The sequence below is a fragment of the Carassius gibelio genome, chromosome A8 (genome assembly GCF_023724105.1).
Source record: "Carassius gibelio isolate Cgi1373 ecotype wild population from Czech Republic chromosome A8, carGib1.2-hapl.c, whole genome shotgun sequence".
In the NCBI taxonomy this organism is placed as follows: Eukaryota; Metazoa; Chordata; class Actinopteri; order Cypriniformes; family Cyprinidae; genus Carassius; species Carassius gibelio.
In genome coordinates this window covers 14,034,685-14,062,201 of record NC_068378.1, presented here as the reverse complement: position 1 = coordinate 14,062,201, position 27,517 = coordinate 14,034,685, and the positions used below count along the sequence as shown (strand labels likewise).

At 37.6% G+C, this 27,517-nt stretch overlaps 2 protein-coding genes across 4 annotated transcripts in view; both read left to right on the top strand.

Annotated features, from left to right (window-relative positions):
- The window catches only part of LOC128018533 (breakpoint cluster region protein), a 38,891-nt gene extending 36,570 nt beyond the window's left edge, over positions 1-2,321 (top strand). For all 3 annotated transcript variants that reach the window (XM_052604096.1, XM_052604098.1, XM_052604099.1), the window contains 2 exons: positions 81-234; positions 329-2,321. In XM_052604096.1, coding sequence (XP_052460056.1) covers positions 81-234; positions 329-418 — 244 coding nt within the window. In that variant the 3' untranslated portion in view covers positions 419-2,321. The remainder of the gene's footprint in view (positions 1-80; positions 235-328) is intronic.
- A 980-nt stretch (positions 2,322-3,301) lies between these two features.
- LOC128018532 (cytospin-A) lies at positions 3,302-27,174 on the top strand. Its single transcript, XM_052604095.1, has 17 exons — positions 3,302-3,544; positions 10,944-11,109; positions 11,210-11,363; positions 11,499-11,830; positions 12,550-13,857; positions 14,552-14,759; positions 15,717-15,790; positions 16,212-16,387; positions 16,724-16,887; positions 16,997-17,136; positions 20,805-20,895; positions 21,753-21,836; positions 22,346-22,508; positions 22,724-22,826; positions 24,293-24,409; positions 24,567-24,626; positions 25,285-27,174. The coding sequence occupies exons 2-17, from the start codon at positions 10,981-10,983 to the stop codon at positions 25,372-25,374; spliced, it is 3,393 nt and encodes a 1,130-aa protein (XP_052460055.1). The 5' UTR covers positions 3,302-3,544; positions 10,944-10,980; the 3' UTR covers positions 25,375-27,174.
- The last annotated feature ends 343 nt before the right edge of the window (positions 27,175-27,517 follow it).

The window sequence follows — 27,517 nt, the reverse complement described above, 5'->3', positions numbered from 1 at the left end:
GTTTTTCTTTTGCTATTTCACCATTCACATTTGCTTGAGATCTACGTGCTGACTGAAACGTTCTTCCTTGTTTCCCTCAGGGTCGCGGAGAATGAGAGCGTCAACAAGATGTCCTTCCACAATCTGGCCACAGTATTCGGCCCGACCCTCCTTCGCCCCTCTGAAAAGGACAGTAAAATCCCCATGCAGCCCATCTCTATGAGTGATAGCTGGTCTCTTGAGGTTATGTCTCAGGTAAACAACCAGACAATACTAGAATTCTAGTTGAACTGTCCTGAGGCCCCAAAGCATAAAAATAATAGTTTTGTTGATTTATTGGTCTCTGTAGGTCCAAGTATTACTGTACTTCCTGCAGCTGGAGGCGATCCCGACTCCGGATAGTAAACGGCAGAGTATGCTCTTCTCCACGGAGGTTTGAAAAGGAGCTCTGATGCATTATGTGAAATGCACTGGGACTGAAGTGATTCAGCATGTGACCAATGGAGGGCACCAACATCCTACTGAAATCTTCCAAGCGGAGCGAATGCCCTACATTAGTATCATACTGTTGATATTTCTGTAGAAATGTACAGTGAAGAATGACAAGGCAGTCTGATATCTTCTCATGAACTCACTGTTACAAGCACTTAGTGTTTCAACATGCAGGTGATGTTGTTTATTTTCACTGTCATCCATTGTAAGATATCGGATTGAATGGTGCCAAGCTTCTCGTAGATCACTGGATCGTGAATGTTATTCTTGCATTTTCTCTTGTTCCTTCCAACACTGTGGATTTATAAAGAATCACACATTCCAGTGTTCCATGAACTTTTTATTTGATCGGATATTTTGCTCACCTATGATTTATGTCTTCCCGTGGCATGGGCTACGGAACATCTGAATACTCGAATCATGAGGAGGAACATTTATATGACCCTTTTTTGATGGATAAAACACAGCACGGAGAACTAAAATATGAAATTATTTAACCAACGTGACTATGGTCAAAATGTTAGCAAATAATGTCATAATTTAAAAGATTATATGACACAGTTATAGTTTCTACCACAAGTATAATCTCTACTTTCTCAGAAAGTACATTCCTTTTTGTTTTTTGGAAATATTTATATGATTTATCTCACATAAATATATTTAATATTGGATTACCGAGCCTATATTAAAACAATCCAGTCATGTCACATTATATTATAGGACTACAACACATTAATTTTCAGTACTGTTCAAACTGGAAACCTCACATAACTTCGGAAATTAAACATAAAATAGTTTTAATTCTTTATATCATTTAAGGCATTGTAGGAAATGCATACATGATTAACCGTAACTGATGGACTTAATATATTAAAATGGAAATAGAAGTTCTCCATTAGAATAATACCACTTTTCTGTATTGAAAAAATAGCAAAAATTAACTTAATTCAAACACTGTACATTTTTCTTGTTTAATGGTTTAAGATCATTGTATTTTAACTTCGTAAAACTTTTTTTTTTTGCTGTTCACAAAACTTTGCAAGTACTTTGCAATCCTGAGCGGTGCCAATACCTGGCCCTGTTAAGTGTGTATGTGTAAATTGTTCAGTTTATCATGGCTAATATGCATATATCTGTATTATGTTGTTCAGAAAAAAGGAGAGGTGTATTATTAGGATGTCATGTAACATGCAGGCATGTTGTTTTGCTCATGAATTATTTTTCTTTTAGAGATTCCCTTTAGTTATTGTGCGACAGATTCTTTACGTTTGTGTATTTCCTTTAGACCAATGAAAACTGAGACATTCCTGTAATTGTGTTTTAGATCTTTGCCTTTCTCTCTTCTTGTTCCATTGTATGTTCTGGAATCTGCACTTCCTTTCTCAAGCTCCTGCTTGTTTCTCTCTTTGATTTGGTCCATTACACACTGAACTGATGAAGATATTCCTGACTGCGTTTTACAACCCGGCCTCCAAGATGAGGAAATGTTCTGTATATGGAGAAGTATGGCACAGTGAGGATTAAGGATATAGAACACCGTAAACTCCTTCATCCTCTTGTTTCCACAGAGTCATTGACTGTTCTGTGTGGTTTTCTGACCGAAAAAATTAAACAGTCCTCAATAAGAGTTAGCATTACTCCCCAGAAGACATAAGGAAACAGTGGTTTGCGTTTAGAATCTGTTCCTATCCTCGAGCTCTACTGCTGTGAAACATTAGACTTTGTTTATTATTATAACTGGACAATACTGAAACTGCACAATGCTATGGCAGACCTGTTACATTAAATGTGGCCATAATATGATTCTGTATAAAGTAGATGAATAATAAATTTAAAGTTGGTTAAAATGATTATTACCGATCTCATGTTTTTGTTGATATGTTTTAATAAGCAATTCTCTAACATTAACCTATGTTCATGAAAACATAGGCAGTTTCAAACATGTCAAACTGTCATAAGAAAACATTGCATGCTTTAATTTATGGTGAATGTAAGTTTATCCAGGAAATTGTGGCTAAATTTAGGCTAACATTACAAATTGTACTGGTGAGTTTTAGGAATTCTTTTTTTTTCCATTAATGCTTTTAAATTGCTTAACAACACAAAACATGATTTTAAGTTAAATTTAAACATTCAAAATTAGTAACATGCTTTCAAATTTACAAGCTTCATGGAGAAAAAATGGAAATAAACAGCGAATTTAATATTCATCTTGTTTTTCCTGCTGATTAAAAAATGTTCACTGCTGTTTAGAACTTTGGTAACATTATAAATATATTCACAGGCAAGTTCAAGTAATCATTTGGATTATTAAAAATAAAATAAAAATCCCATTGACCTCAAACGTTTGAAAGGTGACTTTCAGTGACTTTTGATCGAAAAGAAGAGTAAAAAAAAAAAAAAAAAAAAAAACGCGTTTCCTACCTCATTAGACTAAAGTCCATTTCACTTTCAGACATGTAGAAACCCAGTAAGGCTTTTTAATGTGCTATATTCTGATTTACAATCTTTGGACAGCGCAACGACAGACAATTTAAGAAACCAGTCAGATTAATAAAGATGAAAGACTCGAGATTGGCTAGAGGAGGATCGTTTTTCATCAGTTTTATAATCTGCGTGCATAACTCATAGACTACTAGGCATACTGTAGATTTTAAAATGTATGACACGTTAATACAGGTAACGTTAGTTTTAAAACATATTTTAAATTATAACTCGCTATACGCTTTTAAAATACGTTTAATTCTAATATTAATAAAAAAGTTGTTGTTTTCAGCTAACATAATGAATATTTGATGCTGCACACACAGCTGTACTGTGGAAACATGTGGTAGGCGGGCGCAGAGCGAGCGAGCGGTGATGTGATCGACTGTGTGTTTGTCTGTAGTCTGTCAGTTACGCTGTTTGCACAGTGGCCAGCCGTCAGTGTAGCATGAGACGGCTATCTGCCGCTCAGAAACGATGCCACACAACCTAAAACTCCGGAAAACCCATTGTTATCTACTTTTGAATACGACCCAGGAGGTCGCCTACCCTGACGGGCGCTTATACAGACCGAAAGGAGGGAGCCAAGGTAATAAATGAGACATTTATTTCACCTCGCATCCTGCTCATGTAGCACATCCTGTTAGCATTAGCGGTTAGCCTGTAAACTCACAACCGCGCTGTGACAAACACTGGAGTGATGAAAGACCATGTCGCAGAGTGCGTAAATTGGTGATATTTTTGTGTTTAGTCGGATTTTGTGTTTTTCATGTTATTCTGAACATTGTAACTTTGAGATGGTGGTTAGGTCGCGAACTGGACAGTCAAACCCTGATAGGTCACTCATGTCAATCAATATCTGATTAAGTTAACGTTAACGTCACCTGAGAAATAAATTATGGGTTCTAGCTAAAGGTACACTGAAATGTTTCTACTATAAGTAGTTTCCTTCTGATTTAAAACACTAATTCTCTTTATTTAATAAACATACAGGTAGTTTCAAAACCTAGTAAGCTGCTTACCTAGGGAGCTTTTTTGCTACTACACGTTTGTCTGGGATGGTCAGGAATGCTGTCTAGGTAGGCTGCTCCTTATGTTTCGACACACAGTCATGTGTCAAATTAGGATCTTGTCCATTTTATGGATTTGGGAGACTGTATTTCCTGTATCAGAGTTCACAGATTACTTTTTTAATACCATTTTGTCTTTTCCAATCAATCCACGATTATATGTTCATATTGCAAGTGCCAAGTCACCAAGATTTGTACCTTTACAATAATAATAATAATAAAAAAAGTTAAATTCAAAATGTAATTTATTTTTTTTCTTCTGTCTAAAATGACAGAAAACCACCAGAGGATTAATTGTCGTAGTTGGAAACAGACTGTCTGTTTACATATATTCTTAGATTAATTGATGCAGACTGTGTGAAAAAGGCCAGAATAAAATCAGGAGCTTCTAGACGTGTTGAGGTAAAAAAAAAAAAACCTCAGAGCGATTTTGATGCAGAGCAAGACATTTTCCTTTACTTTCTCCTTTTTCTGTTTGTGGAAAAATGGTCTTAAACTATTTATCACAAATGCAGTGTTCAGGGAACAGGACTTATGCAATAAGAGTTACAGCCTGTTTGGCCTGCTCGCGATCCTTGGCTTCAGCAGGACAGTCATCCCTAGCGAAAAAGTTCTTGGAGGCCATCCTCAAGATCTAATAAACCACCAAAAAGGCTTTCAAACAAAACGCATTCCTAGAGCTGAAGCAGAGGCAGGGTTTCTGTTGCGAGGAGTGTATGGCTTCACGTATAGAAATACTCAAGTCCTGCTGAGATGATTCAAAGTGTGTGTGGGGAAAAAGGTGGCCCTCTTGTTACTTCTTTTCCAGAAATATCTGTGAATATGAATTTGAAATGTTTGGCATTTTGGATGCTAACACAACTAAAGGAAGGGCTCACTAATTTTAATGCGTTTGAAGATTGCCAACAGATGTGTGATTTGCAGATGTGTTTTGATGGAGCAAGATGTTGTTCAGATGCAGCTGGAGTAGCATATTGGATACAAATTTAAGTGGTATTACAAGGGCTGAACTGTCAATAAATTATCTCCGTTTTATTTTTTATAAAAATAATTATATTGTACTTCACTGTTCAGAAGTTTTAAACTATTAAGATATAAATTAAATGTAATATATGCTCACCAGTATAATACTTTTATGCAGTAAGGGGCTAAGGGCACATTCAATTTAAAAGTGACTGTAAATACATCTATAATGTTACAAATTATTTATATTTCAAATAAAAGCTGTCCTTTTAAACTTTATTCATCCTGAAAAAACATGACAGTAATAGGTTTTTACAATAAGAAGCAAAACTGTTTTTAGCTTTGATAATAATCAGAAATGTTTCAGCATATTAGATCAAATCAAATCAGCATATTAGAATTATTTCTGAAGACTGGAGCAATGGCAGCTGAAATTCAGGAATAAAGTATATTTTTAAAAATATTTAAGTAGAAAACAGTTATTTTAAATTGTAATAATATTTCACAATATTTCTGTTTTTACTGTGTATTTTTTATCAAGTAAATGCAGCATTCATGAGCATAAGAGAATTTAAAAATACAGAAATAAATAAAAACTATTAAAAGAACCTTACCAGACCTTACCAGACCAGACCTCAAACTTCTGAAATGGAAGCAGTCCTAACCAGACATGATGTAACTAATTTTTTTTTGTAATTTTTAGGTGACTACTTTAGCAAAAAATTTTGTTAGCACTAAAAACGAAAAAGCCCTGAAACATAACACAATGACAAGCTATCAGAACAGTGAAAGACATATTTGTTGTTGTACTGTACTGTGATGTTGAGCAGGGTTTTGGACCAATCAGTTTTCACAGTGGGAGGAGTTTGAAAGCAGCATCAATCAGCGGATCCCTAATGTAGCTGCTCATAGATGGAGCCACTGATAGACGTGGCTTTCTAAAGCTCCTGTCACTGTGTGCAAGCGCTCAGTGAAGAGCATGAAGTGATGATCATTGTAGCCAATCACAGGCATATCTGTTAAGCGTGTAAACACAATGACCAATAAGAGCTGTTTGAGAATTTCCTCAGCAGTGCTCAAAATGCTATCTGGAAATGCAAATTTTGCTTAAAATTACGCTATACTGGACAATAATCAGTCTGTTCACACTAAAAGCAAAAAATGCTGCTGAATCACAGCCATTCAGAACAGTGAAAGCAAGTTCTCTAGTAGAACTAAGAACAAATAGTCATTTCCATTGTATTTTACGGACAGTTGTGAAACTTGAGAGATACAGCATCCAGGGAACCTCTTGTCATTTGTGTTTCACGTTTAATATTCATGAGGGGCAGGATTTTTGTTCAGCGAGTTTTTTGGGGCAGTCAAACAAGGCTTAATACATTTCTTAAAAAAATGTGAATGTGATTTTTTTTTCTGCTTTGAAGTACTAGCATCAGTGACTCACAGAATAAAAATATTGTTTATTATTTTGACTCTTCACCACATTAAGCACCACAGCATATTCCCCCTCACTTTTTCCAAGAGGCTACCCAAACACAATCGGTCTGACCACACCGGGCAGGACTCCAGGACCCCCATCGCGCTCTGATGAAGTGCGCTAAACAAATAGTGCCATCCCATTTACTCCCATCACGTACTCCACTGAGACATGCATTTCCAAAGAGAAAGAACAAAGAATCCAAACAAAAATAGACATAGGAGTCCATTCTCAGCACATTGACACCTTTTATTGTCCAGTTTGGCTGAGAGTGCCTAGTTTCTAAAGGGCCGAAACTGTTTTTTATGTAAATCAAGGCAAATGTAATTATCCGAGTTGGGTATCAAAACCCGGTTATTATTCAGAAGAGTGAGGAGTCTCAGTTCATGTCATGTGTGTCTTTTTAATTAGGCAGGGTCAACAGTGTTATGATGACCTCACTGTAGTAATAAGTCATGTGTGAGCGTTACACATGCATGCAGTGCACACACCTCATAATGTGACCTCATCCTGCACGTTCCTGACAGCAAACAAAGTCACGGTCAAGAGGTAAAGAGAGCGTAGGAAAAAAACTCTAGCTGCACATATGTTTCCTTTTTTGCATTGAGGCCTTGAAGCCTTGGCCTACCAGTTGATAGATGTATTTTGCTATCAGAATGTGATACACTCTACAGAGGAGTGTGAAACCGGGCATCTGTTTCTCTGTATATGTGTGTGAACGTCTCTCCCATGACTCATATTTAAGGGCATGGTGCTGGATAGTGTTAGTGTTGAGTCTCTGTCAGCACTTCTTAATGCTCCAATTTGGGAGCCATACTGTATCAGCACTCGGGCCTTTTTTTAAAGAGATTTTTTTCTTAAGATACTCTTTTTAGAAAAAACTTTACTGATCCCAAACTTTTGAACAGTACTCACAGTACCCACATTCAGCTGGTGGTAGATGTTCATTCATTCTAGTCACAATGGGCAAGTTTTTTAAATCACCATTCCTGATGGGCAAAGTTAAGTCTTTTCTTGTTTGATAAGCCGTTTTACTCAGACATACCTCACGATGTGGAAAAAAATTAGATTTTTAATGCTGACTTTAAAAAATCATACATAGTTAAATGCATGTTTAACATTCATCTTTATTTTATTTAAATCCCCACATCACTTTATCTATGTGCAGCCTGTGCAATGTGCTTTAGTTTCACATGTGTGATACCGCCGTGGTCAACAGATGGCAAGCATGTACTTCAGGAAATTAACTGCTGAGAAAAAAGGATGAACTAATGCAAATAAAATGCATCAACAAGTCAACACAGTATTTTCCCGGTCACAATTAATCCAGTTATTGTTAAAAGAAGTGAGTCTTAATTCAGTGCCTGAAGATAGGGTGGGATACTACCGTTCTGTAGTGGAAGCTGGGTGTGGAAACAGTGAAGTGCTTAGTCTTGTTGTCATGTGAAGGGTGTGAGAAGTCACATTTGATATGGGTCTAAAAGGTGAGTAGATGATTGTCTGTTAATTTTCTTGTATGCCAGGACGGGTGTTTTGATTGACTTCATCCCAGCTCATTTTGGATGCATGTCAGGACTACACTTAATATAAAAAGTTTTTTATGCATGTAGTTCGTATGCAGTGTATTTCTATATATATTTTTTGTTGCAATATTGGGCATGTTTGTTATTAATTGTATGTATTTTGCATTTATTTACCAATAAATGTTTTACTTCACATAAGCTATTTATGTTTGCGTGTTTAGTTATCACTTCTGGAAGACTCATGCAGTGTTTCTTTCAGGATGGTTCTGAAGAAGATCTGTCCTGGCGTCATGCTCCAAGCCTCTCCCTTTAAGGGAATGTGTGCTGAAGTTTTTTTCCATTGGGGGGTCTGTAGATTGGAAATGAGCAAACATTCTCCCACGTACCCCCACCCCCTGCCTCACAACAGCTGTAAGATATTAGGCCTTATTTTCTCTTCCATTGAGAGACAGGAGGAACGGGCCCTTTGCCTTCCTAAGAGCAGGCTCGAGAGGACAATTGGGATCTATTAAATGAATGATCTGGAAAGATTTCCACCATCCAGAAACAAGTCCAGAGGACTGGGTTAGAAATTTGGAAGTCGTGATTCATAATATCTGTCCAACACATATCGGAAAATACTGTCTATTTGGCAAAACGAAACCTATTTTCTCTTTTTCAGTTTTTGCTCAAAATTAAAAGTTGTTGGGTAATTTTGCATATTATTATTATATTGAAGTTCAGTCATCGTTTAGTCATACTCATGTTATTCTTAATCTGTATGACTATTTATTCTGCAGAACACGTAAGAAGATATTTTGAAGACTGCTCTTTTTTTTTTAAGCTCTTACAGTGGACGAGGACGAGTTTTTGAGATTCATAAAGGACAGAATATATTGCACTTTTATGATGCTTCTTCAAGTATTTGGAAGCCATATGAAAGCTTTATGTGACAAGCAGATTGAAATCAAAGTCATTATTCACTGATTCACTGAACTGTTATTGCTTCAAGATGCTTTTGTATTTGCAGGCTTTCAGAAGTCTTGCTTTTTAAAGCGGGCTAATATAGTATACCATGATATACTGCTACAATACGACAGAATAATCCCACTATTCTCAGTATTCTAAAACATTTTTAATGGAAAGGTGGCATGTAAAAAACATGGAAAAATAAACAATTATTGTCTTGTTTTCAATGTACCTGTTGCAATCACTGAATTGGCTTTTAAATGCCTTTACCAAATCATTGATGAGTGAGTGAAAGAATCAGTTCAGCAGATTAATTGAAAACGTTTCATTAAACTATTCATTACACTTGAAATCATCAGACTCCATTACAACTGGATGGAAAAGAGCGAACAACAGTACAGTTTTCTGAGTTTATTTTGTACTCTACACCATAAAGGCATATGGTTTTGAAGCTACATGAGGATTAGTAAATGATAACAGAATTTATGGATGAACTTCAGTTTTCATGAATGTTGTGTCCTTTGTTTTGCTGTGACCTATTTGTGCCGTTTGTTTGTGGTGTGGTTTGCTCTGAAGATCTAATGAGGCTCCATTAATGCTCTTCAGATGTTCTTTCCATGATAGAATCTAATAGCTCTGATCTCCAGGCACTATTAGTGTGCGATGCCCAGAATTATTAGCCTAGCTTGTTGCCCTCTCATTACTTGCAATCTGTTTCTTTGAACCGCACGAGTCTGATCTCATGCTTTCACCCTTCAGTTGGAATTTGTCTATAAAATATAAAGTGATAAAATAAGTTGAAGGTTTTCCTGTTGTGCAGATGGGCAGCTCTGGTATTGTTTTGTTGATCCTGTCTTGAACACATCCAGGATTTTGCTGCCTTTTAAGGCACTGTTTTTCAGCAGCATAAACAGTAGAGAGCAACACCCCAGCAGACAGACGGCAAGCTCTTGTATGAACTCATGGTGATACGCCTAGTTCAGTTGCTTTTTTATACACTAGGAGAATGTGAGCCGCATCCTTGTCATTACAGTCAATCAGAGCTTCAGTGAAAAGTCAGCATCATGTTAGATTTGCCCACATGCTGTTTCTGCTAAACTTGCCTTGGGAAAGACATGTTCTTTGCTTTTAGCCTTTAACCCAGTGGTTCAACTGCTCTTCAGCTGTTATTTTAGTACCTTCTGCCCCCAGGTGGAAGTGAACAGAAATGGACTCAATTTCCTTCTGAAAACTTCCAAGACTTTTAAACCGTCTTTCTTTTCTTTCTATTTTTTTTTTTTCACTTTTCAAGAATAATAACAATAAAAAAACAGTAAATCTTAATCCACATTATAGATCATCTAGAATTTACATAAAAATCTTAAAATGCTTAAAATGTCCCAGATGCAAATTAATCTTTTTTTATTTCTGTGTATTAATATTTGTCAAATGTACTGAAAAACATTTATAAAACTTTCTGAAAAGTTTTGAGATATGTAATATTTAAAATAGTTTTAGGGATTTTTTTTTTAAAGATATAAAAACATATATTATAGGTTATTTTATTTAGTTTCCTTTTCTTATTGTAATAGACTATTGATATCATTAAACATGTTTAAAAAAGAATTCAATGTAAATTGTTTTTAAAAATAGCAAGTTTTTAATGTATTTCTAGGGTAATATAATTAATAATATAATTAATATTAATATAACATCATTTATGAACCAAAAAAGACTTCCTGACAGTCATGAGTGTCCTCTTTGTGATGTAATATCTTGTTTTGCCTTTTTAAATGTTGGTTATTTCTGGCAAAATTTATTTGGCTGGCACAAAATTTTCAAATGTTATATTTTAAAATTACTGCTTCACTGCGTCTTATTCATACGCCAATATTACTTCCAAGAATTTCAGCCTTTTATTTATATCTATTTTTTTATGATTTCAGTATGGTTATGCATTCAGTTAATTTAGTTCAAATTAGTCACAGAATCCATAAATTGTAACTTGTGTTCTCTTCATCTTTACAGACTCAGGGGTAGATGCATCACCAGGAGCGAGCGCAGTATGAAGAAAGCAGGAAGGCCAGTGGGGAATAAGGCAGCAAGTGGAGGAAGTAAAGGTGACGCAGTGATAGCTGGAAACTCTGCTGGCAAAAGTGCTGTAAAGAGCCCTACCACAGCTCCGCTCTCCAAGGTAACATCATTCTCTTGTGCAGATCAACAATTTAAACTAATATTTAAGTCACTCAGTTATTGTTGCTTTTCTGTTGAATTGTTGATCTTTGATTCACCAGGTCAAAAGTAGTGATGATCTTCTAGCTGCTATGGCTGGGAGCAGTGCAGGGACAAACAGCAGTGCTGCCAAGGGCAAGAAGTCAACCTCTACTCACTCAACGTCCTGTGGAACAAACACTAATAACCTTGACACAAAGATCAAGACCTCCTCAGGTATTTCAAAGTTTCGTTTAATTTAACCAGTAACCAAATAACTATTTAACATTGTCTAGACTACTGAAGTTTCAGCATTTGGAGGTGAATTGTTTTGTTTATTTGTTCTCGTATTTGACATTATTTCTCCACAAGGTCCATCTGGCAAACGGGCATCATCCACGGCCTCCAAGGAGTCGAACTCCTCACGTGATCGTTTGCGAAACTCAAGAAACTCCAGCAGTAAGAAGCAGTCATCCACTGGTGCTTCTGATCGAGCCCAGCCCAGGCATTCCCGTGGACTGGCCCAAACCTCAGACTCGGAGAGCCGCATGAGCAAATCAAAGTCTGACGGACAGCTAAGTGATAAAGTGGCCCTGGAGGCCAAAGTCAAAAATCTGTTAGGTCTGGCCAAGAGCAAAGACGTGGAAATCCTTCAGCTACGGGGTGAGCTGAGGGACATGAGGGTTCAACTGGGACTGCCCGAGGTTAGGTCAAATTCACATTATAATGTTATGTCCTACATAATTCTGTTTTTTTTTGTTTTATGAATAAACACCTGAACAAAACAAGACTGTGGTTGTAACATAATATTTTACTATAATTAAATTCAGACTTTAAATAATGTTCTGTGGTAAATTCAGCAGCAACATGGCAATTCAGGAAAAAAATGAATTCAGACTAAATTAAGTACTACTCTAATTGAAAATAAAATGTTTTTTTCCAAAATACATTGAACAAAATAAAAACAATTTTTTAGGTAATCCAATGCGTGCTTTGTTTTCTATAGCAATTCAATAGATATGGAATCCAATTTCTGCCTCAGAGAAGAAATAAATAAAAAAGGTATTTGTGTGCTTAAGTTTAAAATAATGGATGCAAGTCACATTGTGAGATAGTCATTTTATGAAATGTAAAGCCATAGTTACCGTTTTAATTATATAATTTTTTTTTTACTCTGAGGTGAAAATGGGCCTCCATATTGGATTGAATAAAGTATATCTCTGTAGTTTTTAAAAAGTCATAGTCATAATTTGGTCAACCATATAATCATACTTGGGGAAGGTAGGATGTGGATGGTGAGTTTAAGTATTTACGTGGTGAGACAAGTACCTGTGAATAGTGTTGGTGCATCTGTAATGTGAAATACTACTAAAACTACTACTTTAGATTAAAAGCCTTTACCATGATGTTATGTTGCTCCTAGGAAGAGGAGGAGGACGAGAGGCCACCCGAGAGGGAGGCGGCTGCAGTGATCACAGCTGCAGATGTGGAGTCGACGTTGCTGCTCCTGCAAGAGCAGAACCAGGCCATCCGTGGGGAGCTCAACCTGCTTAAGAATGAAAACCGTATGCTAAAGGACCGCCTCAATGCTCTTGGCTTTTCCCTGGAGCAAAGACTGGATGGGGCTGAGAAAATCAATCAAATCTTTGGCTTTCCCTCCGCCAGTACTGAACTTGCCTCCACTGGAGGTACTGGAGGTCATGGAGACTGTGCTACTGCGGCCTCCTCTGTGGAGGGATCCGCACCAGGCTCCATGGAGGACCTCCTTACGGGAGGCCAGCGAAGTGGCTCAATGGACAACCTGGACAGCGAGTCCAGTGAGGTCTACCAAGCGGTGACCTCCAGTGACGATGCTTTGGATGCTCCGTCAGGCTGCGGCTCCTCATCGTCCTCTGAGTCTGAAGGTGGCGCTCCAGCATGTCGCAATTCCTCTCGGAAGGGGAGCAGCGGAAACACCAGCGAGGTGTCAGTGGCGTGCCTTACAGAGCGCATTCACCAGATGGAGGAGAACCAACACAGCACGGCTGAGGAGCTCCAAGCGACTCTACAGGAACTGGGTGACCTGCAACAGATCACGCAGGAACTAAATGGTGAAAATGAACGCCTGGGAGAGGAAAAGGTCCTGCTTATGGACTCCCTCTGCCAACAGAGTGACAAACTGGAGCACTGTGGCCGTCAGATCGAGTACTTCTGCTCCCTCCTGGACGAGCACGGCGTGACCTACTCAGTAGACGAAGACATCAAGAGTGGCCGATACCTGGAGCTGGAGCAACGCTACGTGGAGCTTGCAGAAAATGCTAGTTTTGAGCGTGAGCAGCTCTTGGGTGTGCAGCAACATCTGAGCAATACTCTAAAAATGGCTGAGCAGGATAATGCAGAGGCTCAGAATGTGATCGCAGCACTGAAGGAGCGCAACCATCACATGGAGAGACTTCTAGAGGTGGAAAGGCAGGAGCGGGCCGGCATGGCGGCAGTTCTGGAGGAGTGTAAAGCTGCGGTCAGCAACGACCAGACTGAGCTGAGCCGCTGTCGGGTGTTACTTGAGCAGGAGAGGCAAAAGGTTGCAGAGCTTTACTCCATCCACAATGCCGGAGATAAGAGCGACATCCACCAGCTCCTGGAAGGGGTTAGACTGGACAAGGAAGAAGCTGAAGCCAAAGCTGCCAAACTACAGGACGATTTGAGCCATGCTCGCAATGAGGTGGCATGTCTGCAGGACTCCATGAACAAGGTGAGCTTAAGCACTTAATTTTAAAGCATTTGTTTTAGTCTAGTCTTTGTGTGAAGCTGTCGTTTTAGTTTTTATTAGTTTTAGTCATGTTCATACTCTTTGAAGTCTAGTCAAGTTTCAATCAACTAAAAGTCTGATCATTTTAGTCCTATTTTAGTCAGAATTATCCATGAATATTTTCATCTGGTTTTAGTCGACAAAAACTGATTACAATTAGTCTAGTTTTATTCAATGAAAATTGTATTTTAGTCTCTTTTTAGTAAGGCAATTCTATTTAACCCAGTCAATATAGTATAAGTACCTAAATTAATACCAAAATTGTAATTAATTTTAGCCCATTTAAACCCATTTCAAACAAGGTTATCTTATCTGCGCAGTGTGACCTGATGAAGCCCTTGAAGTGAAACACAAGAAACAGAAATACTGCAAAATAATAATAATAACGTGACTTAACAAGACAAAATAATGTTAGAACGTTTTGTTTTAACGTTGTTGTCTCTTATAATATATTTGTATAGAATATTTTTATTCGTCAACAATATTGCATTTTACATTTGATTATAGTCATTGTCACATGACCAGCATTTATGTTGCATCTCGTTTCATTTTCGTCACGTGACAAAGTTCGTTGATGAAAGCAACACTAGTTAGGAGCCTATCTGAGTACTCCTTGTTTCTGTTTGTGGATGTCCAGCTTGACTCCGAGTACAGGGACTTCCAAAGCGAGGTGCAGAAAGAGTTAGCTGAACAGAAGAGGGCTCTAGAGAAGCAGCGTAAGGACCTGCAGGAAAAGGAGACGGAGATTGGGGACATGAAGGAGAGCATTTTTGAGCTGGAAGATGAAGTGGAGCAGCACCGAGCCGTCAAACTTCATGACAACCTCATCATCAGCGACCTAGAGAGTGAGTTTGATTTGCCACATTCTGTACAAATGTTTATCCAGGGATTCCCAATCCTCTACCTGGAGATCTGCTTTCCTGAGGAGTTCAGTAATGCACCTGTTTGTAATTATGAAGTGTTTCTGAAGATGAAGATTAGCTGGTATAGGTGTATTTGATTTGGTCGGAGCTAAACTTTGCAGGAAAGTAGATCTCCAGACACAGGATCGGGAGTTCCTGTCCTAAACAAATTTACTTTATGCTGAACTGTTCAAGAAAGTGTCGCAGAATGAAATCTGATCCACTTGCATTTGAAGAGCCTGTCAAAATCAACCAAATCATTCAATTTTACAAGCCATTTATGGGCAGGTAAATGTAAAACAGATGATACAATTTTTTTGGACAGGGTTTTAAAGTGTCCATGAAAAGTAGTAAACAGAAGAAATTGTTGGGAATGTAGATGTTGGAGTCCTAATTTTTGTCTGAAACACTGCTACCTTATAAAGATGATTTTGTTTAGCTGCAGACTGATTAAAAAACAACTTGTGCATCCTACCTCCCAGTTTTGTGCAAAATGGATCAGAGAATGTGAATCTGGTTGTTGGAGGTCCAGGTACATGCTATGTTCAACATGAAAAGAGGCTCTAATTGGTGTATCTTCCTTCTGCAACCACATGGTGGTGCCAGTTGCTCAAGAATGTGGTTTACTTACTGTGTTATTAGTACAAAGCAGTAGTGAATTAATGTTTTTTTTATTTTTTTTAACCATCACTTGACTGCTACAGATCACAAATATCATTGGAAATCCCAAGGAGAGAAAATGTATTTTATTTACTTGTCACCTTTTATCCTTTGAGGTGACATTAAGAAGTAGATTACATAATCACTGTTGCTACAGTGTGTTTCTTTTATGTCCCCCTTGTGAACCCTGTATGCCCTCATTTCACATGCTCCCTTGCTCTCTTTCCGGTCTCCCGGCAGATTCGATGAAAAAGCTTCAGGATCAGAAACATGACATGGAGAGAGAGATAAAGATACTGCACCGCAAACTCAGGGTGAGTGAGGGCAGGGGCAGTGGTTCATGAAGTCTTCTGAGGACCCAGCTTTCACAGAGAGAATAAAAAGAAATCGTTTGAAAGAATGTTTTCAGATTTTGAGTGTAATGTCAGGATAAAACCGCAGGACAATCTTAATTTCTTACCGAGGATTTCACCACTTTTTATGTTTATGAATTAATGTTTTTCTTAACCCACTACTGTCCCGGCCTTTGTCTTTGTCAAAATTGGTCAGAATTTCTGTCCTTATGGTTATCTGCCAGTTTGTTTGTTTGTTTGTTTGTTTTATACATCTAGCATCATCCCAGTGGGAGATAATTCAGCATGTTTAGGTGCCTGTGGTCTTAAGTGGGTTACTGTATGCCTTAAGTTATTCTTACTAAACCTGTGCCTCTGTGCTTGTGCATTCACGTATATCCAGGAAGAGTCTGCAGAGTGGCGTCAGTTCCAGGCAGATCTGCAGACTGCTGTGGTCATTGCTAATGACATCAAATCAGAAGCTCAAGAGGAGATCGGTGACCTACGCCGCCGCCTACAAGAAGCCCAAGAAAAGAACGAGAAGTTGAGCAAAGAACTAGATGAAGTTAAAAACCGCAAGTAAGTGTTAGTGTTATACTGCCAGACTGTGAAACGCTTGACAAGCAAAACTTGATCCTCTTTTTTTTTTTGGGTGGTGGTGGTGGTAAAGTTACTTGTTTTTAACTAGTACATTTTTGGATTATCTTAGAAGACACCTTATATTACATGCTACTGTTTAGGCCAGTTTTGGTGGCATATTTTTACAGGAATGATCTGAGAGACCCTTTGTTTGAGTTTAATTAAATCAGTGTAGCAGATGAGGGTCACATAATCATTTCAATTTAATAAAGAGTTTCCTGCCTATGAGGAGACGGAGTATCCATGTTTAAAATCTGACTCTGTACTGTCTCAAAGGCAGGACGAGGAGCGTGGACGTGTATATAACTACATGAACGCTGTTGAGAGGGACCTGGCTGCGCTCAGGCAGGGCATGGGACTGAGTCGACGCCCCTCCACATCCTCCGAGCCATCACCCACCGTTAAAACCCTCATCAAAAGCTTTGACAGTGCCTCACAGGGTACCTCTTTTTTTTATTGTTAAATGGCTGGTTTTATCTTCGTGTCATTTATGGAGCATCTTTTATGGTCTCAAAAGGTTTATTTTATTCTATTTTGGTGTTGTCTCAGGTCCTGGAGCTAATGCTAGTGCAGTCGCTGCTGCAGCCGCTGCTGCTGCAAGCACAACTACGAGCGCCCCTTTACCTCGCACACCTCTCAGTCCCAGCCCTATGAAGACCCCACCTGCTGCTGCTGTCTCACCCATGCAGGTATCTCAGAGTTACACAGTGACACATAACACATCTTCACAGTGATGCAGAGCGACTTATTTTCATTGTGAAGGTCAAACAGTAGCATTCAGGCTCTTTTCCTGCTTGTTGAATCTTGGAAGCCTGTTAGATAGCAGCACTTCCGCCTCTTTTGGGCCTCTTGACATTTCTCACAGGATTGACTCATTCATGATATCTACGGAATGTCCATTGTGGGATGGTTCCATTTCCTTTTACATTTTATTCCTAGTGCAACCGCAACTGCTGATTCTGTCTGGTTGTGAAACTGAGTTTTGGTCTGTAAGCTAAGCTGTCAACTTGGCTTAAGTTATCTGAAGGCCAACTAAACCCACAAATAAAGAAAAATGTTCCATTTTTTAGCTCATCACAAGAGCTTTCATAACAATTTAACCTCATGCCAGGCTAGTAGGCTAAGCTGTTAGCTTGTAAACTAAAATAACACATCACTGGAAATATTAAATTTGTTCTGACATTTTTCTTCTAGCTGGTCAAAAGAGTTCTTAAAGGGATAGTTCACCCAAAAAGGAAAATTATGTCATGACTCACCCTCATGTCGTTCCAAACACGTAAGAAGAGTATCCAGGAGTAATTAATTTACTCAAATAGTACACTCACTGAACTGCTGTGGAGAGAGAACTGAAGATGAACACCGAGACGAGCCAGATAATGAATGAAAGATTGACCCGTTCTTGAACTATCCCTTTAAGCAGTTGTTGCTATGCCAAGCTAGTAAGCTAAGCTGTTAGATTGTTAACCGAAGACTAACAGAAGAAGGGAAATGTTAAATTTTTTGTAGTTCATCAAACAAGCATTCTTAACCATTTTGCACTATACTAAGCTAGTAGGATAAGGTGTTAACTTGTAAACTGGTGACTAACTGAAAATACAAATAAGTTTGTTGTGACAATTTTGTTTCTAGCTTATCAAAATTGCATTCTTAATTTTGTGCTATGCTAAACTAGAAAGCTAAGAGACTAACTATAACACAAAGATATCAAAATTAAACATCTCCCTTCCTAAGTAGTCAGAAAAGCTTTACTTAACCGGTTAGTGCTAAGCTAGTAGGCTGAGCTCTTTGCTTGCTAACTAAAGGACAAATGAAAACATTTTGACCATTAGTAGAATAATGTGACATGTATCCCTAAAATTCAAGATATGGGGCAAAAAGCCCATTTGAGATTGTGTCTCGCAAGCTTCACGGGTGATGCGTGTATGCAATACACCGCTCATGCAACAGGGGGTAGTAGAGTTGGGTGATATTAGTAGAGTCGGGTCGTATGATATTCAGATCACAATGGCAGCTGAAGAGGAGTGTATTCTGTTGCTGATGAACTATCGTATAAATGTGGATGAATACGTATAAGTTAGCATAATTTTTCCTCTTCGCCTGCCATTGTATTCAAACCTTCTTCTGTAAACACAATATACTTGAATTAATGTACAATACTTGCAATGTCGCCCCCACCGACAACGCGTAGTATTGCGTGAATCGGCGCGTCGCGTATCAAAAACTAGGACCACACATTTGGACGCATAATGGCGGCCGAAGCGTAACGATGTGTAGCCTCGGGGATAGGGCTGTAGCTATCGAATATTTTAGTAATAGAGTATTCTACCAAAAATTCCATCGAGTAATCGAGTAATCGGATAAAATGTGTTTTTGCTTAATTAAAGTGCAATATTAATTATGCAAGAGAAAATAAGACTCCTGGGTCTCTTAAAATGAACAACTAAGTTTCCTTTTTTATAATTTTTTTTTTCATTTTAAATGCATAAAATGCAATGCATACATCAAAAATAAACATTTAATTATTACCAATTGTTTCTCTGTCTGTACTTGTACTGTGAACAATGACAATAAAGTTGACAGATGAATTAAGTGCATTTAAGTGCCATTCAGTTGGGGTTTAAAATAAAGCATTTTCTGAGATGCACATTAAACATTAAACACATAAAACATTCATTTAATTTATCTTTTAATTATTAAAAATTAAGCAAACTTAACTTTTTGGTAAACAAAGGGGATTTACTATTAAAAATAAAACATGAAAGAAATGTTGTGTGATTAAACCTTAAAAAACAGCTACAGCTATTTTGACGGCTTGACTTACCTTTACAGTTCTGTGTGTGATGTGACGCTAGTTTTACTCTCAAATCAAATGGTCAAATGCTCATGAAGTGACTGTCAGAGCAGTTGGCTTATTTAGTGAGACAGCACGCGCGTTTCAGTGTGTGTGATAAAGGAACTCGCGCTTCTGCTCCATTCATTAACAGAGACACGCAGAACATGCAGGATTGATATTTAAATAGACTGTTCCGGCTTAATATTTACAGATATTAGTCCATATCGTGATTTGATGTAACTGCAATGACCTATTTTTGATTAATTCATTCAAAATCTGGCAAATTCCGTGCCATTCCGCGTTAAACTGTAAAATCCGTTTTTATGACTGGATTCCGCGATTCCCTCCGCGTTTTCTGCATCGCGGTAATCATAGGGCCCTAGTTGTGGAATGTCAGCTCTATCTTGCAATGGACAGTTGGACACACACCACGACATTCTCTTTACGTTTGTCCGTGCCCTCAAATCAAAACACTGCTGACTCCTTGCATTATGCGATTTCAGACTCCGAGCTTGTGTCTCCTTCCGCTTTGTGGGTAACGTAAACTCGCTGTGTCACAAGCATTGCGAAAGAACCTGACGTGAGATTTAAAATAAATTAAAAGAGGCTTCGAGGCAGAGGAATTTGGCTCGATCATTTTTTGTAATCGATTAACTCGAGTTACTCGAGGAATCGTTTCAGCCCTACTCGGGGACGCGTATGCGTACAGATGCGTTGACTATGAAACGGCCCTATGAAAGGGAGCGCGTCGCTCGCGTTGCTTGCTCGCGTTTCTCGCGTTGACTATGAAACGGCCCTTATACAACAGTTCATTAAGAAGTTAATATTGTGTTATTTTAGACACAATGTTGTCTGTTTTCCTCAATTTTGCCAACCAGAAAATAAAGGCAAATAAGAACTGTTCCTCTCCGAGCAACCCACAGCGGCATTTCATTTCTTATTCCACATTTTGAAAGAATTTGGTGAACCATTTGATGCGTTGAAGCAGCGCTGCAAATTTCTCCAGATCTAATGGGCAATTAAATTAATCACCGCATCATGGAATCAATTAGATCATTAGGTTAAAAAATTACTGAGGTAAAGAGAGATAAGGTAAGGACAGCAGACAAAGAGGAAATAGATCTAAAGTCATGTTCTCCTGAGAGGTTAGCTGCAGTCTTTTGATTGATGTAGGGGAAAAGAGCAATGGGATTTAACAGAAGCTGACCACAATCCAGCCGTGAATGTGTAACCTGTCGAGAAGTCATGAAGGGAAAGAGACCTTTTACAAGGATCAGGTGCTAAGTCTTATTCCAGTTTCCTGTAGTGCAGAAAAGCGCATATGGAGCTCTTAAATGAAGATATGAATCTGTCTCAGTGGTGTAGATTCTATGAGATATTTCTCTCTTTATGACTTTCTTTCATAATCCTGTCTCACCTTCAGTCACAGTTATCTTTTGTTTTCAGATCAGACCAGTTGATGAAAAAATGTGCAAGCTGATATATTAAGATGATTTAACTACTGTTTATGTAAATCACCGACAGAGACACTCCATAACTGGCTCTATGGCTGCTGCAAAGCCCCTCTCCTCCCTTACCGACAAAAGACCCAGTTACACAGACATCAGCATGCCAGGTAACAAACACCTCAACATTTCCCCTTCACTCTTTCAAATGGTCATTATTTGTAGTTATATCAGTTTTTCTGAACACTGACTTAAAATATTTCATTGATTCAGAATTATTCTTTGTAACGCAATTGTTTTTTTAAAAAGGAAAAAAACACTTTTCTAATAATAAACGTGTTTTTTTTTAAATGTGTTAGTCAAAAGATGTGGCGCTCCTGTTGTGCCACTGCTCCCTGACCTGATGAATGACCACGTTTTTTTATTTAGTTATGACCCACTGCAAAAGCAAAAATGCATAATGTGAATCATAGCACCCAGATTTTCCAGAAGTTGTAATGGGATGGATGGTAGGAGGTGGTTTCTTAGTAAAAGACGTCCGCTTTCCCGACACAAGAAGTTTATGACCCTGCAAAAGCAACACTGAGCTCATGGTGACCTCAGATGTGATAACTCATGCGAAAATACTCTGGTTTCAATGCCTCCTCCCCACTCATTTTCACAGTTTTGATGCTGGAGAGGGAGGCAGTGTGTGTTTGTGAACATGTGAGAGAGGGCATAGGGCTTTTACGTTCGGCTGCTTGACGTAAAAGCTTGACCTTTTTACAGCTATTGTCATCATGAGTCTTTTTCCCCTCCTTTCATTTTATTAGATTGGTTCCTTTGATTATACATGTAACGGCATATGATTTATGGTCAATTTGTCAAGTTAGCATTGTGTGTTTGTAGACTGCAACATTTATCTTTTTTTTTTTTCATTGAGTTATTTCCTATTACAGCCAGAACTATATTTAGCTCCCAGATGAACTGATAACTGATATTGAGATCTGGATTATGACACAATGTCTCTCTCTTTCTCTGTCTGTAGCTGAGCATCTACTAAGAGCAGCCAACAGCAGCCGTCCCGCTTCAGCTCTTCAGAGAGTCTCAAACATGGACACGACAAAGACGGGTGACGCTTAGACCTATTTCAAATCTAACTAATGCAGACACTATGCTTATAATAAATTCTCAACTAATGCACTCCTAGTCAGTGCTTTAATATTTTATTCATAAGTATAAATAAAGAGGTTTTTTTGAAAGGCGTTAACTTTTATCCAGCAAGAATGCATTAAGTTGATCGAATGCAAAAGTAAAGACATTTATAATGTCACAAAAGAAAAAAAAAAATTCGGTGCAAAACATTTGCTCTGACAATAATTCAGTTACATTATAATTTTTTAATAAATGGTATAATGCATCGTAAAGTCTGACAACACATTGGATTTTTATAACTTATACATTGTTACATTGTTATAGTAAATCTAATCCGTTCTTAAATTTCACAATTTCTGAATGTGAATTTTAATGTCTTTTTATAACGGCTATGATTTTTTTTTTTTTTTCAGCTAAAGTACACCAAAAGATTAGGACTACTGTTACCCAAAAGATAATCAAACTTTTTCTCTCCCCACTGTTTAGTGTCTCGGAGAAGCAGTGAAGAGGCCAAGAGGGATATCAGTGCTCCTGATGGAGGCCCGGCTTCCTCTCTGATAGCCATGGGCTCTGCTGCACCTCCTCTGTCCCTGTCCTCTTCTTCTTCCCCCACAGCCTCAGTCAACCCCACAGCACGCAGCCGCCTTCGGTACACATCTGCCCTACAACCTACACACATGCTGTATCATACACATTTTTTGTATTGATTCTCATATAAATATCACCGCCATCAATGAAAATCCACCTTGACCAGTTCAAGATATTCCATAATATGAATCTAAAATGCTGGAATGCTTCCCCTGAGTTGGTAATAACACGGTTGCTAAAATAATCTCTTTTTTTTTGGTTTGTTTATCCATGTAGAGAGGAGCGAAAAGACCCTCTGTCAGCTTTGGCTCGTGAATATGGTGGTTCTAAAAGAAATGCACTGCTGAGGTGGTGTCAGAAGAAAACCGAGGGTTATCAGGTTTGTTTTAAATAAAGCAGAAATGTATATGTTATATTATTTATAAAAAAATCTTATATTTAAAAAAATATACTTATTTAATATAATTAAAATAATTAAAAAATACCATAAAAAGCACATTGCTAGATTTACATCTACATTTATGCATTTAGCAGACCCTTTTATCCAAAGCAACTTAAAGTGCATTCATGCAATACATTTTTTTAACAGTATGGATTACTTTGAATTTGATTCTGAAGATTTTATTTTTATATTATGTTATATTTTTATATATGGTGGTGTTCTTCCAGTGTCCTCCTATTATTATTTTTTTTAGCTGCTGTCAGTTTCATGTCGGACCGTCTTGTTTTATTTTATTCTTGCCGAATCTCAGATGTCATCTTTGTCCACAGAATAATAGCTGTAATGCTGGACCATGTCATACCTGTTATATCCATCATTTTCCCAGTCAGATTTCAGTGAAAAGCTATTTTCTACTTTTTAAACAAGGTCTATCTCTTCCAGAAAAGCTTGTGTGGTTGTCATAGTCACTATTTATCAAGATCCTCACCAGGAAGTCCGCTAGATTTCTCGGGCACTTTAAAATGCACTTACTTGATGCAAAACAGTGTCGTCAACAGCACTTCTGGGAACAAATTCATGGCATTTGCATCATCAGGGCATTTTTATTTAGAAATGACAAAATTTTTCTTATGCAACATAAAGTCTCCAGTCAATCTTTTATTGATTTGTGAATAGTTTTTTTTCCCCCTCCATTCTAAAATACATCATCCTCAGTAGCTTTCTGATACACCGTGTGAAAAGTCAAATCCATTATATACAAATGCAGCTAAAAGTTCAGTTACCTTGCTTGTTTGCACATATTTTAAGAAGTAGTTTTTTTCCCCTCCTGTTTCTGGTTGTTTTAACCACCAAGACTTTACCCACATGTGAAACTATGATCTGTGATCACAACTGATGGTTATCACAGTTGAACGGAAGAGAAATGGCTTGATGTTTTTGTATTAGATTCAAGCGTCAAAATAACACAGGAACAAAAAAGCTGCTTAATTCCTTTCAGCACTCTCTGCTCATCCCTAAAGAATGAAGTCTCTCTGCTCTTCTGCCACACATTTCGGTGAAAAGTGGAAGTCAAAACATTTGTAGAAATGGATCTGAAACATAATAGTTTGCTCTTAGTTTGCACACAAAAGGAGGTTGTGGGCGAAGCTATGAACCGGAAATCTTCTTTATTTAATACCACAGGAAGAAGAGTAGATTTTGCATGGTGGGGTTATGTTCCATTGAATGTGCCATACTGAATTGCAATGACTTAAACCTGGTGTATCATGTTGAATCCCTCTCTAATGTGGTTTTAAATGAACTGTAGCTTTATTTTCATAATACTGAATTTTTTTGTTATTGCTAATGCAAAGTCTAGCAGGCTTATATGTAGTATGTCATTTTTTTGTTTGTTTGTTACGCAGAACATAGACATCACCAACTTCAGCAGCAGCTGGAATGATGGACTGGCCTTCTGCGCTGTCCTTCACACATACCTGCCTGCTCACATTCCCTATCAAGAGCTCGGCAGTCAGGACAAGGCAAGTACACTACTGAGTTCTGCATAATGATCATGGCAAAGCCAAGTGGCATTTATTTTATATAACAATTTTCAAGTCTATGAGTTTTTTTTTTTTTTTTTTTAGGTTAATCTTGGTTTATTAGTTGGCATTAATCTCTATTTATGTGCGTTTTCAGAGACGAAATTTCAGCCTGGCCTTCCAAGCAGCAGAAAGTGTGGGAATCAAGTCCACACTGGTAAGAGGTTTTAAATGGCTATTTTGCACAGCAGCTCATTCAGGCCAGCTGATGCAGCAAGTCTGTAGCATGCACACACATAAGCATGTTCAGGAGCTCCGGTTTGCACTGAAACAACATGCACAAAGACCTAATGCAGATCTAATGCACTCTATTGATGTCCACAAATGTTGGTTTTGTTGTTTTTTAAGTCTGTCATCCTCACTAAGGCTGCATCTTTTTTAAAAAAAAAAATAGTGAAAATATTAATATTGTTATTTAAAATATTACTACAATTTAAAACTGTTTTTACTGTAATATATTTTCATATTTATTTCTACGATAACAAAGCTAAAATTTCATTCTTCAGTGTCACATGATCTTTCTGAATCATTCTAACATGCTGATTTGATGCCTAAGAAGCATTTCCTTTTATTTTTAATGTTCAAAAGAACAGCTTTTATTAAAAATAGAAATTGTTACTGTCACTTTTAATCAATTGCTTAATTCCTTGCTGAATACAATTTTTTTTTTTAATTATTGACCTCAGACTTCTTGAATGGTAGTTTATTAAAATGACACAAATCTCTATGAATTTTTTTTTAGTTAAGTGATATAATGCACCTCTGTCAAACACACCTTCATTTTCACTCTAACTCTCTCTCTCTTTCTGTTTCAGGACATCAATGACATGGTCCATACAGAAAGACCAGACTGGCAGAGTGTTATGACTTACGTCACCTCTATCTACAAGTATTTTGAGACCTGAGCACATGTACTTTTATGAATTATCAAACCAATGCAACAGATGATCACCAACTACCCTGAATGCAACGTCCCACCATATCACCTAAGCCTAATCCTAGCACAGAGTCATATTAAACTGATCCCAGTTCAGTTACCGTATGCAGAAATGGCATCGATATGTCAAAGAAAATCCTCTACAGTGGAGCCACTAATGCAGAATCCATTTGCCTCAATAATGCTTCAACTCACTGTCAAGTGACTTAACACTACAGACTACATCTAGTTACTAATTCTTAGTGTGGATGATCTGAGACTGTGGATTTGTAATCAGTCTTAAGGAACAGCGTGGACCCCCTTGCGACCCCGTGCCTTCCACCACCCTGAGTTCTTGCTTCAAGATGGATATTTGGAGCAAGTTCTTCACCTTAATTCACAGCCGTGCAACAATGGAACTCATTTTTAAAGAGTGAGACATGTAGATTGCTCATAGCAGTGCCTAATTGAAACACTTAAATGGAGAAGCATTTCAGTGGTGGAGAATAGTACACTTATAGGAGTTATTCACTATAGCACACACTCAGTCAGTGGTTCAACTTTTTTTTTACAGGACTGTTTTGAAAGCTCATCAGGGCACGTTATGTTACGACTGTGATGGATCTTGGCTTGAAATACTACATATTAAATAGGGAGGTCAGCAATAAGCTTAAGTAACCCGTTGAGCCATTAGTGCTGCTTACCAACAGTATGATACTGTAGTAAACACTACATTCAGATTAGCAGCACATGTGCATGTACTGTCTATTGTATTAGTCTGAAATACTATACCAAAAATGAAATGTCACGATGTCTTTTCGTTTGTAAGCTAACTTCCTTCTGTACTAATCAAATGGTATATTCTTTCTCAGGATAAGAAAGTCTTATTGGTATTTATCAAGATGAATAATCATATGCAAGGCGTAATATGTTATGTGCATTGCTCTACCCATACCCGCACGTTTTATTGTTTGCAAAGCACAAAAATCAATTTATATTCACTAATTCAAAATGTAAATGAAGCTGCATTCCAGGATGTATATGGAGCGTTTCTGTCTGAGTGAGAAAAAGGACAGTTGTCACACATATCCTGTTTTCCAGCTGTGCTGAATTCAGGCATTGCTTTCTTTTTCATGAGTTTGAAAGACTGATGTTTCCCACCTGTCTGCAAAAAACGCAATATAAGACATAACAATAATGATACAATAAGAATTTTTGCATTGAGTGCATTGAAAAAATTGTGAGGTATGTATCTCATTTTCTAAACCCTTTGATTCTTTTAATAGAGCTTCTAATATTTCCATTCCTCAGGAAGTATTTTACATTGTTTGAAATCATTCCTATTCAAATTCCAGGGTGTGTAACTAAGCAGCCATTTATAGCTCTCGGAACATCTGAGAGACAAATCTGCAGTTTCCTTGGTAAGCGTTTAAGATTTATTCCAAACTGCATTTCTGAGCTACTTTACCCTTGGACCACGATCACATAATAATTAAAATTAAGTGTCAGAATAATCTTTATATTTGTCCCAAATAAAGCCTGACCAAATGGTATGCACATTCAGCTTGATTTGCTAAACGAGACCTGTTGAGTTGGACCTGCGTTCTGTATGTTCAATGTGCTTCATCCAGCTTTTATCACATTAATATGAATATAATACTGCTCTGTTGCTTTTTTGATTGTTAATGTACACCAGTTTTCAGTTCTTGAATGCTGAACTTGCTGCCATTTGTTTAGTTTTTTTAATCATTATGAGAGCATTATCTTAATAAAATAAAGGGTAAAATTATTTCCTTTTTTATGAATAAATGTGAAGAGCAATCAATAAGCTGTTCCCCCTAAATGAATTGGTCATGTGGTGTATAAAAATGTATTTTAGTTCTTTTTATTTCCATTTGAATTTAGCAGACGATGTAATTTTCTGGAGTTCTTCAGCATTGGAAAATCTCCTTTAGGTTTTCATTTTTTAAATCTTGATAAATCAGTTCATGAATCGGTGAACAATTATTACACACACAAAAAAAAAGAGGTTTAAATGAACTCCCAGACCCTTTCTGGACTGGAAATTCAAGTATGAATCGTGGATGCCCTCCCGTTTGGCTGGAAGGCTTTTCTAATCTTTGTACTTAACA

Coding starts and splice junctions, on each gene's coding strand:
- LOC128018532 (XM_052604095.1), top strand. CDS start 10,981: ATGAAGAAAGCAGGAAGGCCAGTGGGGAATAAGGCAGCAAGTGGAGGA. Junction 15,791..16,211: donor TACTGCACCGCAAACTCAGG/GTGAGTGAGGGC, acceptor ACGTATATCCAG/GAAGAGTCTGCAGAGTGGCG. Junction 16,388..16,723: donor GATGAAGTTAAAAACCGCAA/GTAAGTGTTAGT, acceptor ACTGTCTCAAAG/GCAGGACGAGGAGCGTGGAC.